The 27,467-nt window shown below is 38.2% G+C and overlaps 1 protein-coding gene across 1 annotated transcript in view; it reads right to left on the bottom strand.

Annotated features, from left to right (window-relative positions):
• Positions 1-27,467, bottom strand: part of ADAMTSL1 (ADAMTS like 1) — a 936,829-nt gene that overhangs the window by 237,267 nt on the left and 672,095 nt on the right. The window contains exons 6-9 of the mRNA XM_088018750.1: positions 24,436-24,562; positions 11,954-12,028; positions 8,489-8,646; positions 3,111-3,222 (exon numbers count right to left, since the gene is read on the bottom strand). Coding sequence (XP_087874876.1) covers positions 3,111-3,222; positions 8,489-8,646; positions 11,954-12,028; positions 24,436-24,562 — 472 coding nt within the window. The remainder of the gene's footprint in view (positions 1-3,110; positions 3,223-8,488; positions 8,647-11,953; positions 12,029-24,435; positions 24,563-27,467) is intronic.

The following is a 27,467-nucleotide window of genomic DNA, read 5'->3' as shown; positions in this document are numbered from 1 at the left end:
TAATAGTACTCCCCTAATGTTCAATTTCCTCTTGACCTAAAATCCTTGGCCATTGCTCCTTAAATCTCTGAGAGCTGATATTTTTTAGTTTCCGTGCACACATTTCCACTGTTGAGAGAATTCTTTTAAAAATAGCATTGCTGTGTACTACTTAGTTGCATTCGTTGGAGCTTTCCCACCTGCTTCTCTCTCTGTGTTTCTGGTGAGGTGTTGATGAAGACTGAGATTCTTAGGGTGAAAAAGAAATGTACATAGATAATTTTTTTTTAACTTAGGCTTTTGTATTTTCTAACCCTAACCAACCTCCAAAATATATTCTCTCTGGCAGGTGGTTAAATATTATCGCTAGATACGTGTTAGCAAGTCAGAGTTAGAGTAATTAAAGACTTGCAAAAGATTTTAGGAGATCAGAAGGAGGCTTATAAACCAGATTTCCTGGCTTGGGGCTGTGTTCTCAGACCACCCGCAAAAATTAATTGTTCATTAAAGACCCAAAAAAAGACCTTTTAACAATGTTACTGTAAAGATGAAAAGCATGGAAAGTAATAGGTCAGAGCACATGTTCCATTAAGCTTTTTATTTTATAAGAAAATCAAAGAGAAAAATGACATTGTAAATAAGTATACTTTTATTTTTCAATTACATTATACTCTAAAGCAGATAATATTATGACAAACTAATCATTTTATAATAAAAATTATAATTTGTAATTTTATAAGCAAATCATTTTATACCTTTTATACTTTTATATTTTCCATATGGTAATTTCTACTCAAGGACAGAATTTATCATGTAGTAAAATGTGGGCATAATCAATAAGTAAATTGTGTAAGATTATGATTTTTAAAAATCATAATCTGTCATCTTACAAATGTTGTTGTCAGGCTATCCAAGAGTGTGTGAAATGAAGGTTTAGAACAAAAATGAAATAAATGACAAGATAATTGTGTTTTCAAACATTTCACAAGGTAATTGGAGTAGTGATTGTTTGTTTACACTTAGCAAAACGTTGAATGTGGAACCAGAAATATAAACGGGAACTCGGAGATCATTTCTTCAGTAATTTTCAAACTGTGGTCGGTACAGTGGGAAGAAGGCTGGTTTCCACATTGCTCCTATCTTCATTCTGAGCAATACTCCTTTTATCTGGGCTTCCTAGTGATCTTTCTTTTGAAGCAAGGGTTTGATCACTCAAAACATTTGAAGACCACTAATGCTTCTACTTCTTCACTTAGATGTGAGGAACATAAGACTGAGAGGGGTTGGATTATATGAATTTAACATTAGTTGCCATTATATAGCAAGGCATCATCAAGGTTACTGAAATTAACCTCCAACAGCAGCTCTGTGTGAACCTGGCATAGTGGGCATATTACTGAATTGTTACTTCTCACAAAGCACGGTTTGCATTTAAAAAGAAAAGAAGAGGGGCAGCTGAGTGCCTCAGTCGGTTGGGCGTCTGCCTTCGGCTCGGGTCACGATCCCAGAGTCCTGGGATCGAGCCCTGCATGGGGCTCCTCGCTCAGCAAGGGAGCCTACTTTTCCCTCTCCCTCTGCCCTTGCTTGTGTGTGCTCTCTCTCTCACTCACTCTCTCTCTCTCTCAAATAAATAAAAATCTTAAAAATAAAAAGAAGAAAAATAATTATTTGCTTGGATTTCTTTCTTCAAAACTATTTCCTATGCTAGTCATTAATAGGTGTATCAAAATTACATATTCCCAAGAAACATCAAAGTAATTGGCATCTTATTTTTAAACAAAGTAATTTTCTCTTCAGGACAGATAGAGCAGATGGAAATACTATTTTGTTGAAATGCTTAGAATGTTGAATGAATAGTTATTTAACAACCAAGTAAAAAGCACTTGAAGGTATTTTTGACTAACAGCTTTTAAGCTAAAACCTAACATTATTCTATAGAACCTCATTTTTGGTGGTGTGTTCACATTATGCAGCTGAAGATGAATTATTTCATATGTTTTTACTGTTTAAAAAAAACGAATAGGTAATAATTTTTCTCTATTTTGAAGTACCATCCTTCTTTTCTCTTGTCAAAATAATCTAGTGATTCCCATGTGGATTAACTACTTAACACTGTCCAATTAACAGGCTTCTATGAAGGTGGAGCCAGAATTTATTTGATGTGCTAGTTTTTAAAGGAATATACATATAATTTTATGCTCATTAAATCAGCAAAATTAAACAATTCTTATAATCCACAAATACTGGCTCAGTTGGCAATGAAACTCAAATATTCATACGCTGCTTATTACCATTCTGGAAAGAATTTTGGTAATATATGCCAATAGCCACAAAAATTCTGAAACTCATTCTTGAGAATTTATTCCAAGGAAATAATTTGAAAGAAGAAAAATACTTAGGTATTAAGTTATTCATTACATTATAATAGAAAAGTTTCAATGAACTAAATCTTCTATAGGGATATGGCTAAATAAATTATAAAATGATTTGAAGCAATTATTATGTAACCATTATAATTATCAAGGGCAGAAAATGGGGAGGGGATATCTTTTCCAGTAACACAAAATGCTGTCCATGTTGCAGATGTGACAGAGTAGAGATAGGAATTCATTTGGTGACTTTTCAGGAGAGATGTGTTTCAATGAATAAATAAGGCAAGGGGCATTCCATTTATGGTGCAGATGATGGGGTAGGGTTTAACAAAAACTGAGTCTAAGTCTGTAGTGCAGGGACTTTTTTTTTCTTCTGGTAATAAACTATTTCCTTTAATTAAATCAACCTCTGATTCTTTTTGGATACATCATGCTAGGTAGTAGGCCTGACAAACATTCTCCATTTGTCTCCTGAATAACTAAGTTCTCTTCAACCAGATGAGTAGTTTATTCTCAAAGGAACAGAATAGAGTCAAGACCGTTTCCACTAATGGAACTTTGCTGACAGAAAATGTTCATGCAGCATCTAGAGGGAGGTATCCGCCTTACAGGAGGGCTTCAGGATTTGGCCCCATTCAGAATAAAGAATCAGACCCATCACAGCACTCAATTTCTTCCACGTTGAAATGACTATTTTCATGACAGCCAAGTCTTCCCTCACAGAAGCCAAGAGTTCCAAGGGTAAGTGAACACCATTACCTCCTCCACAGGTTGCTGAGCAAGGAAAGAAATCTGTCTCCCTCCATCGGTGGATGATCGGCTGATAGAAGATGAACTGGACTGTGCTGTCTGCGGGCCCCGAGTTGTGGATCTGCAGGAGATAAAAGCAAAGAGAGAAACTGGTATGACAGGGAGGGGCTTTTTTTGTCCCTTGCAACCTGTACAAGAATGCACAGTGGCACCGACGGCCTTAGGCTGCATGAAGAACCACTCTAGGAGAGAAGTGGCCATAGCGTGGATTTTTATATGTAAAATATGTATGTATGTGTATTTTTATTTTATTTATTTATTTAAAAGATTTTATTTATTTATTTGACAGAGAGAGACACAGTGAGAGAGGGAACACAAGCAGGGGGAGTGGGAGAGGGAGAAGCAGGCTTCCAGCCGAGCAGGGAGCCCGATGCGGGGCTCGATCCCAGGACCCTGGGATCATGACCTGAGCCGAAGGCAGATGCTTAACTGACTGAGCCACCCAGGTGTCTTGTGTATGTGAATTTTTAAATGCAGGTTCCAAAGTAGACAATTTGTTCTGAGGAAATTATAAATGCCATATACTGCAGAAAATGAAAGATCCTGTCTTTAGTCAAGAAAAAAGAATTAAAGAATTAAATGGCTCTGCCCACTCAGAGATGTTTCCTGGCACTTCAGTGATTCATACATTTTAATGTGCAGAGTTGCCAGTTGGAAGCTTGCTAAAATGCAAATTCCTGGGCTCTTGCAATGCAAGAGCAATGGAAACATTGATAGTCCAAGTACCAAACTTTGAAAAACACCAACTTACAATATAAAAGCAATGTGTACTTTGAATACTCATGTCCTTATGGAAATTACAACCCCATTGTTTTTATTTATTTTTTATTTTTGTTTTTTTTAAAGATTTTATTTATTTGAGAGAGAGAGAGAGAGAGCGCATGAGGGGGGTTGGGTCAGAGGGAGAAGCAGATTCCCTGCTGAGCAGGGAGCCCGATGTGGGACTCGATCCCGGGACTCCAGGATCATGACCTGAGCCGAAGGCAGTCGCTTAACCAACTGAGCCACCCAGGCGCCCCCCATTTTGTTTCTAAAAAGGGGAAGTGAGGCAATAATTCTTTAATAGTTCTTAAAAGTATAAGGTTGAGAAAATATACTCAATCTAAAAGAGAAGGAAAAAGTACCCAATAGGAGCAGCGCCTTGATTTCACAAAGACATAATGACATGCCGTATAACATGGAGACAGTTGGGCAAGGCTTGGACTATTTATTATACTAAAGGAAGTTCCATGGACAACCAAGAGGGCCACCTCTTACTTCAAGACAGTTAGAGGCATATCAGCGCATCATGTGGTCTACGTCTTTATGTTTTCAAGCCTTACCGTGGTCCCACTGCCCTTTGCCTAGGATAAGCTGATGGATTTGGCCTTCAGATTTTTAAAAAAGACAGCCTATTTTCCACTACTGAGTTGAACAACTGGATTAACAACTGGATTAAACATCTAGGAACACTGGAATGCAGGGAGGTATTAAATCCTAGACCAATTTTTGGACTTTGGATGAAAATATTGGAAATGTTCCTCAGATAATCTGCAAGAGCTGGAAAAGGAGAAAGAAGAAAGAGAGAGAGAACTATAGAATATCTTATATTATGCTGGCATTCTGACCCATGAAACATCGAGGTCTTTCCTAATTAGAATAAACAGTGATACAATCCCTTACTTTAAAGCCAAAACAGCTGAAGCAATATGGTGTCTTTCACAAAAGGGGCACAGAGCCTACAGATTAATATTTTTCAATCCTATGTGTCAGATACAGGATACCTAATTGCTTGCTCAGGGATGTAGTATTAATCACATTCTTTGGAAAGTTTTTTTTTTTTTTTTTGATTTTTTTTTTTTTTTTTTTTTTTTAAGCTCACAAAAGCCTATAGCTCTCTTGGGACGTGTGGTTTCCATGCTGGAAAGGTATTAGAAGAGGACTCTCATTTAAACATCAGCTCCGTGAAAAAATAAAAAGACCAGAAGATTTATTTAGGCTTAGAGAGATGGATTTTTTTTTGCAGAGGTCTCTTTTGGGATGCTTGAAATTAAACTAAGTCCTAGGAAAGTGGAGGAAAAAACAAAAATGAGGAGGCTATAACATCAAAATCCTTGGAGAAACCTTGTTCTAGAATATCTGTACGGTGTCTGGGCTCAGTTTTTGATCTGGTTAAAGAGGAAAAGATGGAACACATCAAATTTTCAGCTTCCTAGAAGTTACCAGTAAAAGCACATTATGCCTTGAGAGTAAGGAATGCATGTCAAGACGTTTTGGTGTTAAGAGGAAGTGTTAGTAAATACTATGTTGAAGGAAAGAAAATAAGGACCTTAGAGAGGATATTGTTCCTAACTGTCCAATGAAATTGATGTACAATGACCGTGAATGCTGAGACTGTATGCCTAAATTTGAAAAGAGATTGGAAATGAACAGGGGTATTGTTATTTCAAATAGATAAAAACAGTTGTGATGTATCCAAATCTCTGACCATACAAATCTTACCTGATTCGACACTGATAATATTCCTGGTTCTCTCTTCTCTATAAGCACCTTCTTTTAATAATAACCAACAACTGCCACAGCAACCGGCACTTACTACATGCCTACCGTATGCAGGGTACATTTTATTTATATTAAATCAAATCTTAGAACTACTCTGTATTATCTTTCTACATTTACATTATGAGGAGAGATAGGAGTCTCAGAGAGGCTGAGTGACTTGCTCAAGGCTACACAGCTAGGGAAGAGCAGAGCTGGGATTTGAATTCAGGTCTGCCTTGGTTTGAAAGCTGCCATTCTTTTCATAGTACCAAACAATTCTGTTAGTGTTAGTGTTGTGGAGATACAGGTATTTATCTTCAGTGGTGGCCTTGTACTGTTCTTCTCAGTATCTTAATTTTTCATTTGCAAGTAGGAAAATAAAGAGGCTAACCCAATGTCTAACTCTGATGGCCTAATTGTTGCTCACAGAGATGAGCTTCCATGTTCCTTGTTTCTGGTCTTACTAATTCTGGGTGGCTGGGACTTTTGTTATCATTAGCTCTGGAGCTTTATACACCCTAAATCCTCAGACATCAGGTTCTTATTCTCCAGGATATGCTGAAAGCTTCAGTTTGACACATTAGAATTTAGTTTTAGGGAGCTAAACACATCTGGCATATGTAATTTGGGCCTCCTTAAGTTAATAAGGAAAAAGAATGTTCTGAAACAAGCTTTTCTTCCTATAATTACAATGATTCAGTGTTTCTAATTTAATATAAGACTTCTCACACTGAAAGGAAAAGAGAAGACAAAAACTGGTCAATTTCCATAGCAACTGATCTCACTGTCATAGAGTGCCCAGGACAGGACAAGTGTGTGAGTGGGTAATAGATGAACATTAGGTCCATGTAAAATCAAAGGAATCAGGAAGACATTTCAAATGCATGAAAGACATCCTCAAGTACACAAAGGATCTCCCAGTTCATGCACTATGAAATGCCACACTTTTTTCTTCTCAGTTGGGAAAAGGGGTAATTTGTGAGCCTCAGCTGTTCCCCTACCATGTTCTTTTCTCTCCCTGGTGTTGTAGAAACTTTTGCCCCAGACAAGGCCAACAAAGGGTTGGGAGTCAGGAGTCCCCCTATGCTCCTTGGCTGCTGAGTGATGCACAGGGTGATGCTCCATGCTGTTCAGAAAGACATATGAATGCATTATCTGTGTCTAATGCTCTAATTGATGCAAATGCAAGACACAATTTTTCTACTACTTTGGTGTCTTAGGTACTCATCAGTCACTTTTCTCTATGACGTTCTTCTGAAATTTCTAGAATGGGCACAAGCTGAACAGGTACCTTAGCTGCTTTCACAAGGAGAACTAAGTTGGAAGTTTTAGGGAAGGATGGACCATCACTGAAAAAAACCTTCTACTGGCTGAGAAAGTCAAGTTCATTCATTGGGGCTGCAGGTTCAGAAGGATGCCCATGGCATGTGGCAAGGAGGAACAAGGAAGAATGGTCTTGAGATGGTATGGAGGTAGAACGGACAAAGTTTAAGGTCTAACCGGGGGCATATAGAAGAAGGGGAAATCAGTGTGAATCGAAGGTTTCTGATGTGGCTGGGTAAACAGCATATTATTCCACAAGATAGGAGATAAAGAAGATTAAGTAGGTTTCTGGGGCTAGACAAGTCCAGTTTCGGACACGTTGCGCTGGTTGCACCTATGGAATATCCAAGTGGTGATGTGCAGAAGGCAGCTAGATGTATGAAATGCCTCAGCAATACTGTCAACTACTGACACGTGAACAATATTACTTGAATCCAGTTCACTATTTTCAGTATGTGTATTAACTCTTGCAAGGCTACTAGGGAAAGGAATACAAATGGTTTGTTCAGCAGTGCTCTAAGGGTTGCAAAAAAATAAAGACAGCTCTCACTATTGTGCTGTATTTGCATATTGAAATGAAATAACTACCCAGAGCATCATTTTTCTGGTGAGCTATCTTTGCTGGTTTGTAGCTTCTTGTTCACACAAATGTGGCTGGCATCTGGACCAGATTAAAAAGAGCTACCATGCAGATGGAGACAGAGAACAGTGCTCTGGAACCCGTCTTCCATCCAACCTCACGGTCTATCCCATTTTCCTATGTGCATTCTTACTTCCAGCTGCCATGGGGTCATCGAGTCTTAGCTTAAATCAAGTGTCCTCTGGCTCCAGGTCCCATGATGAAAAATTTATGGAGTCCTGGACACATTACAAGTTTTAGAGCTTTACAGCTGACATCCTTCAGGTCCTTCTGACCTACTGAAGGAAAAAATGTTTTATTTTATTGTGATTTTCAAACATTCTTCTAGTGTATACATTTCTCCTACAGAATGGATATGTTGCTTCCAGCAATGTGTTTTATATTACCTTGAAGAGTAGGGAAGCTCTGATAGAAGGAAACAAGTTAGTCTTGTTGCCAGTACAAGAGAAAACAGAACTTGTAATGAGACATATGACCAAGTCTATGGATCATTATTTTGTCTTTCTCATCGACTGAGAACACCTTATGTGAGTCAATGACTGTATCCTAACTTGTTTCAAAAACAGTTTATATCCTCCAACTAATGATGTGTTGGTCTTTGAGTCTTTTTATTAAATCATATACATATATATACACACATAAGGATTTTCTTAGGATCTTAAAAATATTATATGTTCCTGAAAAGTCCAGGATGTACCTTGACACCCCTGAATTAAACATTTCCTGGAGAATAGGATTTCCAAATCTACACCCAAACCCCAAATCTCTCTCTCTCTCTCTCTTCGAGAGATTATAAGTAACAGTTTGGATATGGCTTGAGAACAAGGTACCTAGAGGCCCTTACCTTGACAATGAAATCTGCCATGAGTGGTCCAGTCATTCTCAGTATCTCTTTGTCTGGAAATTTCTGGAAGTCCACACTAGAATTGTCCACAAGAAAGGTGCCTGTCGAGCTGAGACTGTTTTCACCTTTAGCCCCCTGCAGGGTTTTGGTTTCCAGATCTACATGGTCAAACACATGTAAAGGAGAGAAAGATGTTCCCAGGGCTACCACAGACCACATGCCAGCAAATTTCATGAAACAGTCTACAGCTATGGAAGGGAGAAATACCCTCTTTATATGGCTGACACAGCTGAAATTGGGATAGAAACAAAATTTATGGGCACCTCCGGATCACAGAGGAGTTTCCGTTGCAAACGATATTATTTTAAAACTCATTAGCCAAGCATTCAGGGCTCCCAGTCAAAAAAATCTTTGACTCCCCAATGACCTCCTTAGGGTACCCCACTTTACCACCATCCTATTCCTTCAACTAAACCATCTCCCATACATGTCTTACTGATTTCAGTCTCTACGGCTGTCTAGAATACCCTCCAGTTTTCTTTTTGATCCGTGAGATCCAGGGTGCCTCGCAGAGTTCCCCTCAGCACCCGTGCGACTTTATACCCATGCATTACCTTGTATTTATTTGTACTACTATCTGCTTTCTTACCGTGTGTGTGTTGCGGCTTGCCATGAAGAAACAATAGTAATGAGGACAAGGAAATCACCATTCTTTTCAGTTCTCTCTCTTTTAAAAATCCTGCTGGGTACCTAATGTAGTATTATGTACATATATGATATTAGTGCTTAAGAGAGAAGAACTTCTTGATTCTTGGAGCATTCCAATCAGAATTTGGCCAATGACAAAGACGATGAAACATCTTTTGTTGTAGGAAATGTGAGCAAGCTGGGGATGATGGTAATTATGCCATGTATTTCAGAGCAGATTAAATTCTCATGTGATTGAGAAATGATTTAGAATAACTACCCACTGTATGAAGAGGGACAGACTGTCTAATGATTTCTAAAACTTGCATAAGAACTCTTAGCTTTAGCAGTGGTTCTTCAGCGGAAGGACAGAGTGCTAGGTGAGGCTCTGGGTCTCTACCCAGCATTCAACCAGAATGACTCCCTTCTTCCATGTCTTACAGATTGGGGTTCCGGGATAATTTTAGGACCTCTGGAGGTACTAAAGTACCCATACTAACTTATTCTACGTATTGTCTACTTTAAACTGGAATACCAACAAGTGAAGAGTGTTGGTGTCCCGTGAAATGCCCACAACGCTCAGATGAAGTCTGTGTAGCCCTTTTTCTGGAGTAGGTCAGACTCCATCCCCCTGCCCTAGAGGACAGAGGTCTTCACAGGAGAACATGAGCTACATCAAGGGAGAACTGGAGGGGAAACCACAACACAAGATCTCCTTCTGTGAGCCTTCATTTCTCAAGCTGCCTTACGTGTGGGTAGGTGTACTAATTTGTGGATATAGCTCCAAGACATAAATCAACTTAGTTTTGGAAAAATCCTGGGGGTCTAAGTCTGATTTGAGCATCTGATTCAGTCTTATCAGCAGGCCTCCCAGCTGTCCTTCCCAAGGTACTTCTGATGGAAGATAAGCGGGGGCTGGACCAGACTGCCTAGTGTTGTTCTGGTTTGGCCCTAAATATTTCAGATTAGTCCCATATTAGACCAGCTTCTGGGAGTTAAGTGCAAAGGGGTGCAAGTGAAACAGGGTGTCATTTATTCACATATTCATCTTATATATTATATTATGTTATATTATTATTCCAGATACACAAAACAAAAAGTTCTTAAGCTACATGTATGTTGTCAACATACATGTATGTTGTCAACATACATGTATGTCTGTTGGGGGGAAAAAAAGAAATTCCATTTTGCTTTCCATCATTTATAAATATCATCTGCCGCTTCACCTATTGAATTCTTGGGACAATTAAAGCAAAATTAAAGGCTCATCCTTTAGCTTATTAGTGATCACACAGTTAGGAAAACTGGGAGGCTCATACATTTATAAAAATGAATTTCCTCTTCAATCTATTCCTTTGGGGTCTTTCTTCTGCACTGAGGAGTCAGTCCCCCACTTGGTGATGATCTCTGCCTGGATGTTTTATTCTGAGCAGGCCTGTCACTGCTAGAAAAATACTGTTTTTGAGTGGGGTTGTTACACGAGCAGTTACCTCTGTCCAATCCTCCGGAGGGAAAGCAAATCATTTGAATGGTGATAGTGTACACACATATATCATCCCTCGACATGTGAACATTATATTTTGGGGGGTTGTTCAGGGTTAGAAAAGAACTTGGATCCATATAAGGTGACTTATCAGCATCTTCTGGCTTTGCCTGAACTGTACCTTACTTATTCCTTCCCTTCACATGACCCCTCAAATCCCGCCTCTCCCATGAAATGTATTTATTTTTATTTTTAGAAAGACTATAGTAGGCTATCTGAACTTTCACAGGCTCCAATTTATCTTCCTCTTGTTTGTCTTTCTGGAATGATTTCATTTATAATCCAATTGCCAAAAGATAATGCTCGCTACCTAAATTGGTTTCCTAGGCATGTGTGTGGGAGGGGAGAAAGAACAGAAGATGATAGATGGTTCTTTAGGAATCCAGGAACAGTCACAGTGGAGGAGATCAGAAATGCTCAAGGGACCAGCTGAAGCGAAGTCTTTCAGTGGAACTGAATTTTGTAGAAAATACAATGTATCCTCTTATACCCCTTCCCTGGGTTATAGCCTGTAATTGTCTGCTGGTAATTTACAGGTCTATGTCTAAACAACAGTAAATGCTAATAATAAAAAAGAGACAATGTGGCTGTGTACTACTGCGTGGCAGGACTGAAGATACCAATTCTTTCTAAATTCTAGCGGGGCCATGCTACCATTTGATCTTTAGGGTTGTGATTATCCATCAATCCTCAATCCCAATAGCTATCTTCAGTATAGGAGGGCTTTGTAGTGTCTTTAATACATGGGATGTTTGATCATACCACCATGGTTTTCTTTAAAAGTTAAGGTTGTTTGGTGCTTCTACGTTCCCCTGAATCGATAAAGTAATGGAACACGGGAATAGGAAGAAAGAAAGAGTGAAGGTGAGGAAGGCTGGAAAGAAGAAGGGGTGGGAAAAGGGATGCAAGGCAAGAAAAAAGACAGATTGATTGGAGAGGAAGAAGAGAGAGAATGAGAAATAATATTCACAAAAGCATAAACATGTGCTTGACTCATGAACAACCTATTGGGAGCATCTATTTTGTATTTTTCAGGAGGAGTGTGGTTAGAGATAATTACCCTGAGGTTTCTGCTATCTCATCAGGCAGCCAAAAGATAAACAGAAGCATTCAAAATATCATATTATGATAGAGTAGAAAGATTTGCACTTCTGTATTTTAATCTCTTCTGGGAACAAAAAATAATAGTGACTAAAATTCCCAATACCCAAAGGAAAACAACTGAGTTTACTTACACAAGTGATCAGGTCCCTTTAAGACGAGGCGAATATGTCTACTTCCATAGGGAATAGCAACCACGGTATCATCCACTAGAGAGAAACAAAGCGATATCTTAAAGGCACATAATTTGACACAAAATTATCGATTAGCTCCTATGTAAAGCACTGACTTCTATACTCCCCCAAGTGACAATCATCTTTTAAGTTTGAAAGAGGAACACCGACATTTGGGAATCAAAATTTCCATTTTCCTCAGAAAAAAACATGCCAATGAAGCTGGTCACTAGTTAACTTATGGGGCACCCGGCCTTTTAAAAAAATATATAAATTTTGATAGTTTGAGAAATGAATTTGCAAGTTTCCATTTCTGATTTTAAAACCTGGTTTTTACATTGCCAAATTTCTCCGGATTACGAAAATGAAAATAAATTCTAACGCTCAAAGGATGACTGTATTATATCAAGATCTGAATTTCTTTCTAGCAAAGTAACTATCTTAGATTATCAGGAAAAATAAGACTAGAAGATTTATTTGTTTGTATTTGTTAAATCTCTTAAGGGCAGAAATCATGCCTCCCAGTTCTTTAATATCCTTCACCCTATCTACATCTAATATTATATATAGTTAAGTGTCTCAGGAATGGTTATGAACCTTTCCCCCCCATATCCTCTCTGCTTGAAAATTAAAAAAGAAAAAAAAAATTTTTTTTTTTTTTTGGCTGAATCACAGCCAGATTTAGAAATGGATTACTTTCACCCTACTTGCAAATTGCGACTGAATTCACTGGAAGCAGAACCTACTTTTTTTTTTTTTAATTAGAGGTATATTCTATGCACCCCAAACATATCACAGGCATTCTTGCTTGTGACGTGTGTGACAACGACACCTCTTATTTACATGCTACTGAAGAGTTTCACTTTCCAAATTATATCATTTACTCCTTCACCCAAAGCTTGTGACATAGGCAAAGAGGATGCTACCATCTCCATTTCATGATGATGAAATGAAGCCTCTGAGAAGTATAGGGAGTAGCCCATGGTCAAAAAAAGAGGAGGGCATTCCAGAAGACAAGGGAAAAAGCAGGTATTTTAAATTCACCAGCATATTCAGAAGCTCCGTGGGGATCCTTTGTTTCACACATATTTTTTTCTGATATTATACATTATCATACTCTCACTGGAAAAATTTAGATTCAATAAGAGTAATCCTAAAAGGTACCCAATGTTCTGAAACTTAGCATCATCCCGTCTTTAGGAGAATCTGATTTCCATAAATGAATCTCAGAAGTTCCCTAACTTCTCTGATCCTTAGTTTCCTCATCTGTAAGACAGGGAAAAGCACACTTACCTCACAGTATTGTTGTAAAAAGATATAGATATTGATATCAATATAGAGATGTGTAGCCTGGAACACAGGAGGCATTTTGTAAATATTACTTTCCTCCCTCTCTTCCAAATCTCCTTAAGGACAGGAACTGAAAGACTTTATTTTTGCTATGTTTTTAAACCCTCCAAGGCCCCAGCACATAGCCAGTTGAATGAGAAAGAAGAATCATATGCTCTCAGTTCTCTCCCTAAAGAGGTTACATTTATCAAGTTCTCTCCAATGTTGAATATTCTACTCACACTACAACCTTCTAGCGGTTTTTAATGTCGTACATTGTTGAAGAAAAGGCTGAATTTCAGAGAGCCAAGACTTTGTGGCTATAAGCACAAAACATGTAAGGAGAATATAGAAAAGGAACAAAAAATGTTCAGACTGGGCCCACAGAGCTTTAAATGTCTTGCATAAAGACATGGATTTTTAAGTTTACAAAAGAAACTCAAAGCAGTTAAAACAATGGGATTTCTGGAAATAGAAAGTCTTTGTTTATCCACAGGTCAAATAAAGTGCAAGTAAAAGGGGAAGCTTTCTGTTTGGCTCCGCAATGCTCAGTGGCAGACTTCTGACCCACACACGACTCAGGCGGCCTCCCTCTTGTTCTGTTGAGAAGCCGCTCGCATTCCACATACTGGGGCATTGACCCTAGCTTCTGGCTGATGCGTTAACCCTTGTATGCTCCCCAAGGAAGATGGGGAGAAACCCATAAGGGTGTTGGGGGAAAAGGCTAGTCAAAGAGAAATAGGGAGCCTCTCAAGCTGGTGCAAATTTGAAGAAGCAGCAGCACAGGGCACAGGAAGTAGGAAGAGTCATGGTCTGTTCTTCTATGGTTCTGTCAAGGGCTGATGGACAACTGGCCCCTCATCAGGCAATCAGCAAGTTCATTACTTTAGTCCACAAGTATTTTTTGAGTGTCTCCTAGTGTTAGGCCCCCTCCTAGGTACCAGAGGTTCAGCGACAAAAAAGACCAGCAAAGCAACAGCCCCACAAAATGGTCCAAGGAGAAGGGCCCCAGATAAAATATGTGGGAAAATACCACAAGCTATACCCTGCTCGTGGAAATTCATTAAGCACATTGGTTTCTTAGAAGCCCTGAACCAAAGAGGCTCATTTCATTCTATTTAATCCAGTGCATCCCCAAAATGTTTACCCAGAGAATTTACACACACACACACACACACACACACACACACACACACACACAAAATCTGTTAACACCAGCTGATACACCTCAAAATATAATTTAAGAAACAGTGATCTTAATTTGACAAAAAGATAGGGAAAAATTGATTTCATATTCTGCATGTTGATTAAAAGCCCCTCTTTGAGTTGGATATGTATTAATAATTGTCTTATTTGGGGATAAATTCTCAATAATTGGGGATGGGCTGGGGGATTCTTCCATTTGGCATCTATTACAGTAGTGAGCACAGAGTGGTGTTAAGACATTTGAGAATGTGTGAGCAGTCTGGCTTTATCACCCACCTCCTTGGTGATTAATTCAATAGGTTTGACCGGTGGGACAGATGGGTACACCCTCTCTCACTGGACCTCACATTCCTGTGGGTGCCCTTTTCCACAAAGGCACACTGCTCTATGACCAAGTGCATCTGGCCTAATTTATTCTGGCTTTGTCGACAGAACCATGATGCCAATAGTCAAGACATATTTCTAGGTTATTAATCAACAATTCTGGAAGACCTGCTTCAGAGATCAGATAACCTCTTTCTCAATTAAATTGATAAGCTTTCCATGGGAATCATAAATGCTATCATTTCATAAATATGGGTTGCAAATGTCCTTTCTCAAGAAAATTATTCTAAAGATTGTACCTAAAATATTTCCTCAAAAAGTCTACAGCTGTATGTGTATTTCGCAGCTTTCTTTGAGTACTTTAAACTTGTTTTACGATCTCATCATACGTGGACTTTTCTGTGTCATTCACTGCTGTATGAGAGAAAGGTCATAATGATAATTTTTGAAGAGACAGGATTTCCTATTCTGATATCTGAGCTTGCCTTATTTTTAGGCCTGTTGAGGTTTATGTTTTTAAGAAGTCTTCCCTCTAAGTCTATGGGAATGGGAATTTATTTTTATTTCTTTTTTTCATTTTTTTTAATGATAACTTTTTTTTTAACAAAAGAGTCATCATTAATGCAACTGGCTACACGTAAAAATAGCAGTACGTACAGTCTGCCAACCTTGAGGAGGTTTTAGGAGTATATTTTTTATCTTCATGCCAACTTCATTACTCTTACAATATATCCAATGAAATAAGGTGAAGCCAAGCATTTGAGCCCTTCAACATCTCCCCCTGAGGTTATCAGTCATTACACGATGGAGGACGTATACCTAACAGGCGAAATAAGATGGATCTTCCTCAACTGTTGGGAACTTCATCTTTACAGTTGTCCAGGCCAAAAGCTTTGGAGCTATTCTTGACTTCATATATATATATATATATACACACACACACACACACATATACATATATATATATATATTCAGCTAGAAAATCCTATCGCCACAACAGTCAAAATACCATATTTCATGGATTCTAAGAGGAACCTTCTCTCACGTTTTAACATATGTGAATCAGAATGCGTCCCACAATTCACGGTGCATTATATCCTTTCTCACCGAGGCAGTAATCCTGCCATAGTTATCTTTGCCTGCACAGTTGCTAACACCAAAACAACCAGTATCAAACTTGCAAAATGGGAGTCAGCAGCTTGGAAGAAGATTCTAAGATAAGAGTGGCACACCCTTATTTAGCCTCTCGGAACTACATAGGTGTGGGGGTTGTAAGGAGATGAGGAATCAGAAGTGCTTAATAACATTGCCAAAGTGGGAGTCAAAAGCTGGCTCGTTGTACACAATTGCAAACATGAGTTAAAAGTCCAGCATCAAGACTTCTGGTTCCTGACAAGATGGAATAACAGTGCCCAGACTTAGTTTTCTGCCTGGAAACAACCAAAAAGTCAGAAAATTATATAAAACCCTGGCTTTCAAGACACTGGATATCAGGCAAAGAAGGGCAGCAATCGCTGAGAGTCAGGAAACAAGGTAGGTGAGCCTTAACACTGCCTGGGATTCCTGCTTTGAAAGACTTTCCCGGCTCAGCTCAGGAGGTGGGAACCCCGAGCCTGGAGGACTCCCTGAGTTGAGGAGACAAAGCTGAGAATCCAAGAAGATCAAGGTGGCTAGAGTCGTGAATGACAGATTACCAGAGAGAAGAGATCTACAGAGAGAGACAATTCCAGAGATTTAAGAGCATTCTCCGATCACGTTGTACAACCTCAAACATATACAGTGATGTATGTCAATCATTTCTCAACGAAACTGGGAAAAATATTTACATGACATAGAAAAAATACTTATGTGACGTGCTAATGATATATGCTATTATATAATTTTTTAAAAATTATTCTCTTTGGGTATCCAGCAGCATACCCATGCTAATCAGGATGTGCATATAAAGAAACTAGCTGAGGCTGGGGAAATAACCACACAACAGAATTATAGAAATGACTAGGGCTGGGAATAGTATCTTATCCTACTAGCCACGCTAGAAAACTCTATAAGTCATGGGACATTGAGCAGAAGGCTCTTGCCTCAGTAGCAGGGGACAATTAGCACCAGCCAAACATGGCTTTGGTCTTGCCAACCAAATTTTAAGACCCCAAAGGATCAAATTGATTCCAGGTAAGTTCATTGCTTCCAGAACAAAACTGAAAAAATACTTACAGGAATACAAAAACATCTAGTATCCAACCAGATAAAATTGTAATATCTGATATCAGGTCAGAAATTACCAGGCATGCAAAGAAGCCAAAAAAATTACAGCCCATCCTGAAGAGAAAAATCAATCAATCGAAATGCAGGAGACATTAAAATATTAACTATATCTTAAGTACATACACACAAAAATTTTCAGGCCCAGAGAATTTAAATGGTGGATGCTACCAAACATTTAAAGAAGAAATAACATCAATTTTATACTATCTTTTCCAAAAAACAGAGGAGAAATCACTTCCCAACTCATTGTATGAGGTCAGCATTACACTGCTACCAAAACTAGACAAAGGTGGTGCAAGAAAAGGATCCTACAGACAACTATCTCTCATGAACATAGATTAAAAAAAAAAAAAACAACCCTGAAACAAAACACTGGCAATTCAAATCCAGTAACCTACATAAAGAATAATACACTATGGCCAAGCAGAGTTTATCCTAGGAAAGCAAGGCTGATTCTTTGTTTGAAAATCAATTAATGTTATCCATCACAATAAAAGTCTAAGGAAGAAAAGCCATATGATCACATCATTTGAGGCAGAAAAATCTTGACAAAATTCAACATTCATTCATTATAACTCTCAGCACATTAGGAATAAGAAAGAACTTCCTCAATGTGATAAAAAGGATCTACAAAACCTACAGCTAACTTCATACTCAATGGTGAGAAATTGAATGCTTTCCCTCTTAATACTGGAAATGAGATAAGGATATACATTCTTGCTTCTTCTATTCAACATCATATTAGGCGTCCTTGCTAGTGCAATAAGGCCATAAAAATAAATACGTGACTTACAGTTTGAAAAGGAAGAAGTAAAACCATCCTTATTTGTAAAACAAGATGATAGTTTATGTAGAAAATCCAAAAACTCTCAGAATAAGTGTGTTAGAAGATTGCAAAATACACAGCAAACACATAAAAATAAACTAGCAATATACAATTGGAAATTGAAATAAAAAAATAAAATGCCAATGCAATAGGGCAAGAAAATAAAAGAGGTACAAATTTAACTAAGGTACAGGATATGTACGCTGAAAACCAATAAAGGCCTATGAAAGGAATGAGAGAAGACCTAAAGAAATGGATGGCCATGAAGTGCTCATAGGTTAAATGACTTAACATAGTAAAGATGTCAATTCCCCACCTATCAATCTATATGAACTAACAGAATTATAAATCAAAATTTTAGCAAGATTTTTTATAGATATGGACAAGCAGATTGAAAAATTTATATGGAAAGGCAAATAAATTAATAGAGAAGAGCCAAATGAGTTTGAGAAGAAGGGTACAGTTGGAGGGATCAAACTATTTTATTGAAAGACTTCCCTTAAAGCTATAGTGACCAAGACAATGTGGTATTGGTGAAGGATTGACCCATAGATCAGAATAGACAGCCCAAGAAAAGACCCATGCAGAAATGGCCAGTGGACTTTTGACAAAGTTTTAAAGGCAATTTAAGAGAGAAAAGGACAACTTTTCAACAAATGGGGCTGGAAGAGTTGGATATATCTTTAATACTGAGATATACTTTACACAAAATTAACTGAAAATAGGTTATTGATATAAAAGCTAAATATATAATATTGATAATAGGTTATTGATACAAAAGCTAAAATATAAAACTGTAACACTTTTAGAAGAAAATACAGGAGAAAATTTGTGACCTGGGATTAGGCAAGGAGTTCTTATGTACAATGTTAAAGGTACAGTCCTAGTAAGAAAAAACTGATGATTGGTCTTCATCAAAATTACAAGTTTTTGCTCTATGAAAGCTAGTGTTAAGCCAGTTTTTTGGGGAAAACAAGGTACCTATGGAGAAAAAATATTTTCAAATCACACATCCGACAACGGACTTGTACCCAGAATGCATAAAGAATTCTCAAAATTGAATGGTAGGAAATCAAACTCATTTAAAAACTGGGCAAAGGACTTGACCCAACACCACATCAAAGAAGAAATAAGCACTTCTGTAGTAGGCAGTATAATTTTACCCCCTTGCTCCGCCAAAGATGACCAAGTCCTAATCCCCAGAACTTATGAATATGTTATGTTAAGGGGGACATAATATTGCTGATAAAATTAAGACTGGCTAATCAGCTGACTTTAAAATAAAGAGATTATCTTGGATTATCTGGGTGGCCCCAGTGTAATCACAAGCGTTCTTTAAACTGGGAGAGAGAGATAGAAGAGGAGATTGGAGGCAGAAGGAGATCTAAAGATTTTACACTGCAGGCTCAAAGATGCCAAGGAACATAGATAACCTAACAGAAGCTGGAAAGGCAAAATCAAAGAAAATCAATTAGCCCCTAGAACTTCCAGAGGGAACACAGCTCTGTTTAACATTGTGAATTCATCTTAGCAAGACCCATTTTAGAGTTCTGACCCTCCAGAACCATAAAATAATAAATGTGTTGCTTTGAGACACTACGTTTGTGGCAATTTGATACAGCAGCAATTGGAGACTAATACACTATGAAAAGATATTCAACATCCTTAGTCATTAGGAAAATGCAAATTAAAACAATGATGAGATACTACTATGTACCAATTAGAATGGTTAAAATAAAAAATACTGACAGTACCAAGTGATGGAAAGAATGTGGAGCAAGTGAAACTCTTACACATGGCTGGTAGAAATGCAAAATAAGTAAATTACTCTGGAAAAAAAGTCTAGCAGTTTCTTAAAATGTCAAATATATATCTACCATATGATCTAGCCATTCAACTCCCAGGAATTTACCTAAGAGATATGAAAGCATATGTCCATACAAAAATGTGTACATGAAGGTTCATAGCAGCTTTATTTATAAGACCTCCCAAATGAAAACAACCCAAATGCCTGTCAACAGGTGAATGAATAAGCAAACTGTGGTATGTCCATACAGTGGAATTACTATACAGCAATAAAATAAACTAAACTGCTGATGATAAACTAACTATATTAATGAATCTCAAAATAATTGTGGTGAATGAAAGAAGCCATTTGGACAATAGTATGTATCGGAGAATTCCATTTATATAAAATTCTAGAAAAAGTAATGAAACCTATAGTGACAAAAAGATCAATGGTTGCCAGGGGACAGGGCCAGGAGAGCACGAGGGAAGGATTATAAGGGGCACAAGAAAACTTTTGGGATGAGGGTTATGTTTGGTTTCACAGGGGTATGCATATGTAAAAATTCACAAAGTTGAATACTACGTCATTTATACAATACAGCTGTTTAAGAGAAAAGAGTCCAGTACCAATGGATTTTATTTCTTTTGTGAGTTCTTTTAAAAATGCTGTATTACAGGTAGCCCCATGACATGTGGAAATTGAGTCCAAAATGATAAAAAGAAACTGAAGTTTGGGGAAAAGTTTTATTTCAGTTTAATTTACCAATTTATTAATTTATTTCAGGTTTTTTGTATGTATGAGTAATACATGGCTTAAAAAAAATCCAAATCTAAAGTAGATCTCTTAAGAACTATCAAGTAAAAACTCTAAGTGCTCAGGAGGCATTGTGTCATAGTTTCTTAATCTCAGTGGTAGCTTTTCTTTCTTCCATAGCGGTGTTAAAATAATGGCCCATCTTTCAATCAGTGAGGTCTTACATTCACAGAAATGCAGTATAGAATCACTCTTTATCACCTCCACCACTGCTGCCATGGTCCAGGCCATCATCATTCCAGGCTTACTGTAACTGGCTTACTGTAACAGCCTCCTGACTGCTTTTCTTACTTCCATAGTTGGACCAACTATAGTCTATTCTCAACACAGTCGATAGAGTAATCCTTTTGAAAATAAATCAAGTCATTCCTCTGCTTAAAATGCTCCTGTGACTTATTTCATTCTGACTAAAAGCCAAAATCCTTACAAAATCATTCTTCACCCCACCTCGCAACCCTCCTGCCTTCATCATTCCCAGTAGGCTTCTTTAAACTGACTTCAAGTCACATTAGCTTCTTTGCACTTCAAGAAATATGTCGAGATTGTGTTTACCTCAGGGCCTTTGCACTTGCCTTTCTCTATGACTGGAATTCTCTTTCCCTTGACTTTTGTAAGGTAACCTTGGATCCTAGTTCAGATGCTATCTTATTAGTGAATCCTTTCCTTACCAATCTATTTAGTATTGCAACTCCCTGTAACACCCTTGGCTGGCAGGCCAGCCCTATCTCCTATTCTTTTTTCCTGCTTTACTTTTTCCCAAGATTCCTACCACCCTATGGCAATACGTTTTATTTAGTTTTTTGTTTTATCTGTTTTTTTGCCTGTCTGTCCCTCAGGAGTTTTGGGATATCCAGGTGATTTCAAAACACACAAATTCATATGAGAGGTTTGCAAAGCTGGAGACATTAAATTGATAGCAAATAGACTGGCTGTAGTTCTAAGTATATTGCATATACTTGGAAAATATGTAATAGAGTACAAGCCAATCTGCAAGAAGGCAAGCCTTTAATTTCAAGAATCAAAAGTTAATGTTAGTTAAATTTATTCTTTTCTTGTTGTTGTTGGGCTGGGGAAGTTGAAAAGAAGTGACCAGGAAAAATGGAAAGATTGAATGCTATCAGGGGACAGCCTTTTCCTTTAAAAAGGGGGAAAATGTGCCTTGATCTAGCTCTCTTTCTTGTCTGTATTTGTATTAGGCAATTACACTGTTTTCTGATACAAAGATGGTTTCTTTTTTGTTTGCCAGCAAATGGCAGCCATTGGATAAATTTCTCCAACTTCTCTTTTTCCTTCTGGCACTTCCCGCCATGGTCTTTCTCCACTCTTCTATTTTCTCTTTGTTCCCCCAAGGCTTGATAACATTAAAAAAAAAAAATCTTGGATATCAGTTCAGAAGAAAATGAGTTCAATGTGGGGAATCCGAGCACTAGGAGTTCGCAAAGAGCATGTGGCTGGCTTACAGTGCCTTTTGGCAGAGCAGAGAGGAGCGAGCTGGCCCAGGTCCACCAGGCCTTCACGGGTGGAGCGCTGCTCACCTGGCCAGCACCATAGGCCCCGTAGAGTGGTCTAATCTTCCCTGCCTGTGAGTCATTGTGCAGTCTGTAAATATAGGGTGGAAGGTTCTTCTGGGGTGGAGAAAACACAAACGAGGCAGTTTGTTCAGCATCTGCTATAGATTGTGGTGAGGTGCATGCATATGTTGGGTTGGGCTTTATTGATATAAATCATTTTGTCACGAGGCATCATCAGTGCTAAGGTAAATGAATCAATTGCATTTTGTCATTATGGATAATCATCAGGTTGTGTATTATATAACTTACCTACTCTCTGTCTTGAATAGAGCACTTTTCATTGAAATATCTATTTGCAGATCTGGGGATGACTTATGGCTCTTAATTCGCTTCAGTTTGTTCTTTCAGAGCTTCTCATTATTCCAGTGATTGAGGCCCCAGAGGTCCCTGATGATCCCCTCATACTGATCCAGGCAGATTGTTCAGGGAGAGGGCCTGAGTGGGAATGGAGGAAGGATCCCCTACCCCTAAGCCTGCTATATAGCAGTTACTGCACAAAAGCAAGCCATCTCCTTTTTCTGTGCCTAGCAGAAATTCCTAGATTCCTAGATAATGAGCATTGATTCAATTACATGACATAGATAATTAGAAAGAGCTGAGCTCTTCCAAGATTTCTTAAAGTGTTCTATAAAAGTGACTTTTTAAATGTAACTTCCCCCCTCCCAAATATCCCACCATGACCTCAGAGATTTACAAAAGAATTATGCCTCTATCCTCTGGTTTTCATCTTCCAAATTCTTTAATTTGTCATCGTATAGCAGAAGCTACCAACACATGAAAGAAAAAAAAGTCTCACCTGAATGTACTATATCAATGTCTAACTTTCCTCATCCTTCATTCTCTCTGCCAGAGTCTTTTTCCCCCACAGATTCACATTTTTCACTGCCAGCAGGGGTGTTAGCATGTAGAGTTCCCTAAGCTGGTACCTCCAATGTTTCTTGTGTTTAAAAGTCCCTAGTCTTTCTTGCTACCACCTCTTCTTCCCTAGAGCCTAGTCCTTTGGGCAAACTGCCTTTTTCTGACTTCTGGGAATAGTTCTTTAATGTCCACTGTTTTTTTCTTGACCTACAAGTCCATTTAAAATCACAGACCCTGACAAAGTCAATTGTTTTTTCCCAGCTAGTCAACAAATAGAACAAAACCACATTCAGTAAAAGAATTCGTTCTTAGTTCCCAAGCCAGGGGAGACATGTGCAAAGATACTCAATCAAAGATCTATTGCACGATTCTGGATAATGGCAAAATTTGGAGACAGTCTACTGAGCAAGGTCAAATTATTCTAAAAGGGTATGTCTTTGAGTACAAGAATTGCCTTATTTCTATCTTTTTCTGATGCAGCACCTATAGCAGTGATTGTCATAGAGGACAGTGTTTTGTAAAATGATCTGGGTCATTGTGTGACTGCATGGTTGTCTTAGGCATCACTAGACAGCATCTAGTGCCATCTACCCTAGCAAGACCCAGTCAGGCAGAAATCTGAGGTACCTTGTCTTGATCCATCTAATTGCTTTAAATGTCCCACCATGGAAATAATCCGCAGGGTTGTGGGACAGTCCAGAGGAATGAGTAAGTGCTTAGGCAATGAAATTGGACTCTGGGCTTGAATCTTGGCTCTCCTATTTTAGAGCTGTGTGACTCTGAGCAAGTCACATGATCTGTCTCAGCTTCAGTTATCTTATTCATAACATAAGGATAAACAATGCCTTGCTATGAGGTTGTTATCAGGATAAAATGAGATGATCATGCAAAGTTCCCAGCACATAACTGCATAGTAAGCATATATTTATTGTGCTAGTATAGAGAGATTAAGACATAAGTCAATAAATGGCTTCATATAATCACTGTCTGATATTAATTCTGAAAGAAGCTGTGATCCGCACCAATCAAAGGTCATTTTGTAAATGAAGATAGCATGATTTCATGGTGGTAGGAGTGAACTTGTTTAGATTTACACATTCGCCCTGCTATATCCCATCAGGCGCATCACATTACGTGTCAGGCAGAGGCTTGGGTGCAGTCTGTCCTCATGTTGGGCAGCATGTCTAGGTTTGTAAATGGAGTCTATTTTGATCCAAGTGTACTTCACTCCTGCTGCACCACAAAAGAAAGGTTTCCTTCTCGGGGTTGCAATGGGTTACCTGACTTGTTCTAACTAAACTAATACACAAAGCAGGAACATGAAGCTTTCTACAATACGTTCAGATTCATCTTCATTTTGGTGGTGGCCTTATTCCTAGCTGCTGAGGGGAGCCAGCACAAAACCAGAAGAGATTAATTAGCCCACAAACCCCCAAAGTGCCCCATCTCTGTAGTGTCTTACATTTGGTTGCGGAGAGCTGGGATTTATACTGCCCTCGGACCAGCCGGCAGGTGGAACCATCCCCGTTGCAGACTCCACAGTTATCCTCCTTGATGGTGCTTCCCAGCTGGTGATCACAGCCGACAATCTAATAGGAAAGAGAGGTGTGTAATTCAACAACAAGGTGCCTATTGCAGGGATCCGTTGTGAGGCCCATCACCACTCAATGACCCTCCCTTCATTTTTGAGGAAGCATAAAACATGCTTCCCATAGAGGGTAATGAATTCAGCTGGAATTTCAATCAAGCTAAGGAAGAAACAAAAACAGCATAGACAAAGATGTTTTTACAGTTCAAATATATAAACAGAAAGCAGATTGGGGGAGAGAGGGAGAAAGAGAGAGAGAGGATGGAGGCAGGCAAAGGAGAAGGTAAGGGAGAGAGGAAGAACCTGACCTATTGATATTATAGAGACTTAATTGAAAAATTATTCCCAGTGTCAATAATTATGATTCACTGCAATTATAAAAATACAATCATGAAAGGAAAATTTTCATGGAAAAATCCATGAAAGTGGATTATTTTCATGTTCCATATTGTTCCTTTGATATAAGCTGTGTAGGGTAAAGAGTTTGGTATGTTAGGTCCATTGATGTATTCCGAGCAACTAGTATTGTGCTTGGCAAACTGTAAGCGCTCAACAGAAATTTGCTCAATGCTAATGGCAGGCGAGAATTCTACCACTGAACCACCAGGGCTGCTGAATGATAATGAAAATGGTTCCTTTTCTAGCTAGCACTTGAACTAAGAAAAGAGAAACAATCACAGAATGAGCTGACAAAAGCAAGATTATTGTATGTATGCATGGTGGGGGGTGGACGGATGATGGGGAGGGCAGCAGAGATAACTAATACTGGGGCTCTCTTAGCCTGCCTATGTCCTACCAGGTGCAATAGAGATAGCTCATTAATTCTGAGAACGATCATGTAAGATATCTCCATTTTATAGCTGAGGCCATGAATCTGGCCAACGTCACTTTGCTAATAAGTAGCTGAGTTGTAAGCACATCTAACAAAACACTTATGCTTGGTCCAAATCAGGCTTAACAAAATCACAAGCACTTATCACGTATGTGGGCAAACTCATTTGTACTTTTACTCTTTCTTTTTCTTGCTTACTTTTAACTTTTTCAAGTTAAAAAAAAATTCAAATCCAAACTGGATCAGGTTGTACTTCTATAGTTCCTAGTTAGATCTAGTATCAACAGACCTATTCTACTTCCAAATGACTTCCACTACTGTCTTTGATAAAAATAAAATGAGAATTGTAGTGATATTTGAAGGGGCTTCTTTCCAGAAAGTCCCCACAATTGTCTTTCAAAAATCCAGTTAATATGACCTTTCTTTGAGGCTTGATTTACCTTTTTGTACTTTTAATTAATAATTGCAAACACGTGTTTAGGCAAAGGTTTGAAAAATACAATTATTTAGCATTGCAGTATATATTTGCCGTATTTTTAAATGTGGTAATATGTATTTTTTTTTATACACAGGCATACAGGCATCTTTTAAAATAAATGACAAAGCAGTAATTCCTTCAACGATTGTACATTTTTTTGAAATACAAAGATGTCAAGAAAACATAGTGCCCAGCTCTTAAATGGGGAGCAAGTTGGGCTGGTTCTGTCCTTAGGGGTTCATTGTGGTCAAGCTGCAATTCACCCCAATATGTTCACAGGCTGCAGTGAAGCCAATTTGGAATTCACCCAAGCTTCATCCTTGCAGAGCCAACACATACTGGCTTAAGACTTCATTGATGCACTTCTATGGAGCTGGAGTAAGATTATTTTCAAAATTTTTATCTGTAGATGAATCCACATAGGAGCTGAGTAATTCCATATTCACTCGTATTCTGAACACAGTGTGAAATGGGCGTGCAGAAGTAACTTATTTGCCACCATCACCAAAAAAATCATTTAATCATTTAGCCAACAATGATCAAGATCTGCTATGGGCCAGGCACTGTGCTAGGAGCAGAATTCAAAGGTGAGTTTAAGTACATAAGGGCCTACCCTCATGGGACTTAGAGTCTAGTAGTGGAGGCACATATTATTCAAATCATCACACACAATAAATGTAAAATGGTGATCATGATACAAACTATAAAACACAGATACATGATACTCTGAGAACAGAAAATATGGAGAATTTGATCTGGTTAGTGAGGCCAGAGAAGACTTTCCTGAAGAAGAGTCTTTTGAGTTATGAATGAGGTTCCAGAGTTAACTAGACAAAGGGAGATGTTGCTGTGAGTTGTACTACACATTTTAGTCTTGTGCAGATACCAGCGACTTAGAAAGTAACCCAAAACCAAAGTTGGCAAAAAACAAAAATGAAAACAATGTCAGAAGACTAAATCATATGATTGCCTTAGTACGGTCAAATCCATTGGAAAAAAAAAAAAAACACAACATGGCAGTCCTAATTTCGGCAGTATTCAAAGAATCACTGACTCAGCTGTTGTTCTTTGGGGTTGGAAAGAGATGACCTTAATCTTACAAGATACTCAGCACTATGGAAGGGTGATAGGCAGGGGGCATGGAAATTTACACTCACAGGTGTCTCAAATATAACTATGGTTTATTCCTTAAATTAAAGAAATTTCAGATTTCTCAAAGGATTTAACTTTCTCTGGAAAATTCTTAATGGTCTCTGATGTCTCTAAAGAAGCCAAATAGGAGATTACCCTGAAAAAATCTCTCTAATCCTAAAGATTTCTTACGGCTCCAAAGCCATTTTACGAAAAGAACAATCCAACTTCACAGATCCAAAGTAACAATCTATTAGGAACAGCTAAATAGAAAGTGACATACTTTAAGTCTAACTTGACCAGACCACCAACTTAGTGCCCTTGATGTAAGTTTAGGGATCTCAGGATATGAACCAAGTGAGTTCTAACTGGGCTTTGTTTAACTTCAGAATTGAAAAGACAAATATCTCCCTGACACACTTTTCCCCCCTTTGTATCAATTCCTTTTTAAGGTGCCAAAATATT

This window comes from Eumetopias jubatus, unplaced genomic scaffold (genome assembly GCF_037043125.1).
Source record: "Eumetopias jubatus isolate StellerSeaLion01/CBP00866 unplaced genomic scaffold, mEumJub1_p1.0 scaffold_15, whole genome shotgun sequence".
Classification (NCBI taxonomy): domain Eukaryota; kingdom Metazoa; phylum Chordata; class Mammalia; order Carnivora; family Otariidae; genus Eumetopias; species Eumetopias jubatus.
This window is presented reverse-complemented; position numbering and strand designations above follow the sequence as displayed.